Below are 4,913 nucleotides of genomic sequence, written 5' to 3'. Positions count from 1 at the left end.
TCAAACTTCTAATTCGAACAGATGATTTTCCTCTTTGGTTAATGAATACAATCTATAATATCAGGGGTAATGACATTACTTTTGGGGTTTTATATCATGCTCTTATCTTTCGACAGAGAATTGGAGTGGGATACTTTATTCACAATTTCTTTCATTATCAGAATCACTCACTATTTAAATGTGAGCTGAACTAATGTAGAGAAACCCCTTCACCCCCAAAATACAATACCTGGAACCGAATATATTTTAAAAGATCAAAATTTTTGGCAAAAATCCTGAAATATTCCAGAAGTTTAGAATTGTGCAGGAAGTTTGGAAAATCTTCAGGCATTGGAAAGTCACTGAAACAGGACATTTCTTTGCTGGTGTTGGTGATGACGGATTGATAGATACTTGCTCGGCCATCTTCCACATTTTCCTAAAGGATCAAATAAAGTCATTAGTGATGATTATGCATTCAGAAAATTCCTTGGTTTCCTACCCTTCTGCTTACATCTAACCCTGAGTGATGCGATTGTCTTTTATTGCTGTGGTACGACTGTAATGTTTAGGTGATGAGGTGCAGCCTATGTACTCCATCATTCTGTGTGATGGGACCTGTTTATTGCCTACCAGTGTTGCTCATTGGGGGTGATATTGGCATTGGTGGGTGTGGGGACAATTTTTTATATTTAGCACATTATAGGCACATTATATTTAGCATCCCAGGTCTCTACCTATTTAATGTCAATCTTTGTGACAATCAGTTCCTTTCCTAAATTTCCCCAGGGGAGCCCTCTTACCTGTACCTCTTTAGGAACCAATAAACTCTGGCACACTGGACAGACAACATAATACAGAATTCCAAGGAAAATGAGTACTTTTGGGGGCCAGGAGTTTTCACATCTTGACTTGAATCCCTCTGTCTTCACTTTATGCTTTACACAAATCAACCTTCTTCAAGTGATAAGGGTGAATGGCACATACCAATCAAATCTTAAACTTGAGTCTAATTGTTAGCGAATATGCTTTGGTAAAACCCGAGACCACGCATGCTGTGGTTGAGTTTATCATTTTCTCTACAAGTAGCACTGTGTGTGATGTTCTTTATATTAAACCACAAAAAGAGCCAAGTATGGTGATTCGATGTCTCTGAAATCAGCATACTACCAAATAGGCTTGAATAAGAAAATTTAAATAATGCTATTCAAGAACCCTTCTATAGATGCTTCTGCATATGCAGAGAGTAAGGCATAATCCAAGTAAATAGTAGTTGCTTTTTAAACTCAGAATTAGGGTGGATGTAAAGAGATGGAAAGCTTGTAGGAATGCATTAATTGAAATGAATTACTTAGTCTTAGATTATCAGGACCATGGTCCCTTCCATAGAGTGGTAAAATAAAGAAAGTAAATATTCACCTCTAATCTAGTCACTACAATAAATCATCATTATTCATAGAAAATCATTACTTTCCTGCCCAATCTTTAGATAAAGTCTCCTTAGATTTTTGACAATGCTGAACAAGGCAGCCTAGACTAGCAGAAGGAGCTTGGTCTTCAGAGTTAGACATGAGTTTAAATATTTTTCTTTCAGACTGTATGAGCCTGGACCACGCAGTGCCCCTGAACTTCAGTCCTCTCATCTATAAAATAAGGATGTACTAGGTATTCAGTAGTGGTGTCTGTTGTTATTGAGGAAGCTACAAGCTTGACCAAAGCTGTCAGTTACAGCTCCCTGTTCACTGCAGTCCAAAAAGGCACCTACGGAGCTTCTTTGAGGCCAAACTAACCTGGCAAAGGCACACTTACTACCGTTAGACATGAGTTTTCTGACATTTTCTGTATGAGTTTATACTTGCTTTCAAAGAGTTAAAAAAGAGTAAACTTGTGGTATCTTGTCTCTTTTATAAGCAAAGCTCTTTATTTGTATTAGACCTCACTGTGTCCTAATTTCAGGGCTTATCAGCACCAATATGAGTCACAAAGCTAATATGATGTTTGCTCCCAGATCATGTCACTTAACAGCAATACGTAGAGTCCTTGCTAAATATGGGTCTGTTTGTAAATATCTTCCTCCCTCATTCTCTTCTCTTTCTTCGTTTCTCATTTACTCATTCATTCATCACTTATTCCTTTATTCACTCATGCCTACTGTAGGACTTTTTCCATGAGTAGTGTGTTTAACTTTCATGGCCCAGAAGAGGCCAGAGATCTTTCTGTCTTGTGGCCACCCAAGACCATGCTTCTGTCCATAAGTCCCCCTAGTAAATCATCCTATACCAAAAAACTGGATTTGTTTGCTTCATTCTTTGGTTTCTTGACTCCTTCAGCATTTGGGGGGAGGGTCACTTTTCATATGCAACCCTTTCATGGAACATAAGAAAATAAATTGGTTTGGAATGTTGGATCTTGGGGATCACATTTTAAGAGAGAAAGTGTTATTTCAGATTGAATCTAGAGGAAGGAAACCAAGATGGAGATATGTCTAGAGACTATTATATGAAAATTAATTACAGTAGCTGAGCATATATAGCTGGAGAAAGAGGGAGTCTAAATATAAAAACCACAAAGAACAGAAAAGCAATGTACATTGGTGACTTTCCTGTGAATATAAGGTATTAGGAACAATAAAGGAGGCAGAGCAAATTAGTGTCTGAAGGAAGATCAAGTTTTCCTCTCTCAATAATTCAGTAAGGTTATAAAGTGTGAGGGCTCAGGAATCATGAAGACCTTCATTTTTGTTCCTTCCTTACCACCTGTGTTTCCCTGGGAAAATTATTTATACCAAACCTCAGCTGCTTCTTCTTTTTCTTCTTTTTCTTTTTTTGAGACAGGGTCTCACTCTGTTGCTGGGGCTAGAGTGCAGTGGTGTCATCATAGGTCATCAGCCTCCTGGGCTCAAGTAATCCTCTTGCCTCAGCCTCCTGAGCAGCTGGGACTATAGGTATGAGCCACCATGTCACGGTAATTTTTTTTTTTTATTTTTATTTTTTTCGTAGAGACAGGGTCTTGCTGTTTCCCAGGCTGGTCTTGAACTCCTGGCCTCAAGTTATCCTCCTACCAGCCTCCCAAAGTGACAGGATTACAGGCATGAGCCACCGGGCCCAGCCTCAGTTTCTTCTTAATATGTAAATGGTGATAATCATAATACCTACTTCCTAGAGATATTGTGCAGAAAATGAGTTGAGAAAATGAGTGCTTCCAATTGCTGGAAAAAGTGTTAAAAACATATGTAATGCCTACCCTTTCCATGTTCCATAAATGCCACCAAGGGTTACTGGAGAATCTGGAAGAATTTGGCAGTGTCTGGGTTGAGTATGGGACGAGATTCTCAAATTTATTTATTTATTGTTAATTTGTCATCACTAAATATATTAAGTGATCTCAGAAGGATTGTATGTAAATATAGAAATTAATGAATAACCCATTTTAAAAATTGATTCTGGATGGCAGAGTTCTGAAGAGGCCAAATTTCCCTGGGGATGTGTTGGGAAATAAGGCTAAGAGACATGAAAGGTTTCAGGAGTTTTGCAGGATTTTGCCTTGAAGGAATCTCTGGGTGTGTTAGTTCACAGACTAGGAGCTGCTCCCAACAAAGGGAGGCAATGTGAGAACACATTTGCAAAGCAACGTTTCTTCGACACTGCAAGCCATTGCCTAGAGCTTATTGCACAGCAGAGCTCAGTTTGGGCCCAAGGCTGAGAAATGCCTGCCCAGCAGACAATGTGCAGCTGGAACTATCTTAAACTTTAAGGCTATTCCTGCTTCACTCCTGACCACGTCTCTGTATTTAGAGAAACATATTAGATTAGTATATAGACTCAGTATTCCTACTTTATACATTTTTATCTTTAATTTGTATGCTCAGCTAAGTCTATTCTTAACTTAGGGCTTAGAATGTTTATCTTAGAAAAATTTCATAACTGTCTATTCTTATAGACAGAATTAGGTAAGGGACCCTTGGAATTTTTGGGGAGCCTTGAAACCTCAATGAATGAACTGTACACATAATTCTTTAACCAAGGACAACTGCTTGCTGTAACAATAAATACTGATTTGGGATTTCACTCAGTGCCTCATAGCTCACGGGAATGGTGGAGGACCCCTGACTTCTCCGTCACTTTAAACTGCACTTTGTCTCTGTCTCTGTTATTATTCTGTCTCTATTATTTCCAAATCTCTTGTGATGATCCTGCCTGGGACCTGTTTTGCTGGGAGAGTAGCTAACTCCCAGCAAGGATGAGTGTGGAGGCTGCCAACGTCTTTTTAGAAACTCTTCTTCTTGGCCAGGAGTGGTGGCTAATGCGTGTAATCCTAGCACTTTGGGAGGCCAAGGCAGGAGGCTTCCTTGAGCTCAGGAATTCAAGACCAGCTTAAGCATGAGCGAGATCCTGTGTCTCTACTATTATAAAAATAGAAAAATTAGCCAAGTGTGGTGGCATGCACCTGTAGTCCCAGCTACTTGGAAGGCTGAGGCAGGAGGATTGCTTGAGCCCAGGAGTTTGAGGTTTCAGTGAGTTATGATGCTGCTGCTGCACTCTAGCTGGGGCAACAGGGTGAGACTCAAAACTTCTCTTCTCAGCAGTCCGGTCTCCTGGTAACTAAAGCCCTCACATGGCCCCAGTGGCTGCTTGTGAAATTTTGCTTATTGTATGTTTTACTCTGCAGGGAGATGCTTTGTTTCCTTTTGGTGGAGAAAATTGTTTGCATTTTTCTATTGGATAAAGTTTTAAGAGAGGGTTGAAATGTAATGTTTTTACAGGTTCTAGGGTTACACACTTACCCCTTAATATCCAATAAGGGTTAATTAATACAGATTTTAATCTAACTTTTCTACCCCATAGGATGGTATCTGTCTAATTCTGAAATTTTAAACACTGGCAATAAGATAGTAGGAGAAATATTTTGTGGCAGAAAGTATTAATACCTTCCTG

General features: G+C 39.3%; 1 protein-coding gene across 1 annotated transcript in view; it reads right to left on the bottom strand.

Moving 5' to 3' along the window:
• Positions 1-4,913, bottom strand: part of LOC105821090 (dimethylaniline monooxygenase [N-oxide-forming] 2-like) — a 20,592-nt gene that overhangs the window by 8,004 nt on the left and 7,675 nt on the right. The window contains exon 4 of the mRNA XM_012657717.1: positions 214-418. Within this exon, the coding sequence (XP_012513171.1) occupies positions 214-418 (205 nt within the window). The remainder of the gene's footprint in view (positions 1-213; positions 419-4,913) is intronic.

Source organism: Propithecus coquereli, unplaced genomic scaffold (genome assembly GCF_000956105.1).
Source record: "Propithecus coquereli isolate 6110/MARCELLA unplaced genomic scaffold, Pcoq_1.0 Scaffold56, whole genome shotgun sequence".
NCBI classification, from domain to species: Eukaryota; Metazoa; Chordata; class Mammalia; order Primates; family Indriidae; genus Propithecus; species Propithecus coquereli.
This window is presented reverse-complemented; position numbering and strand designations above follow the sequence as displayed.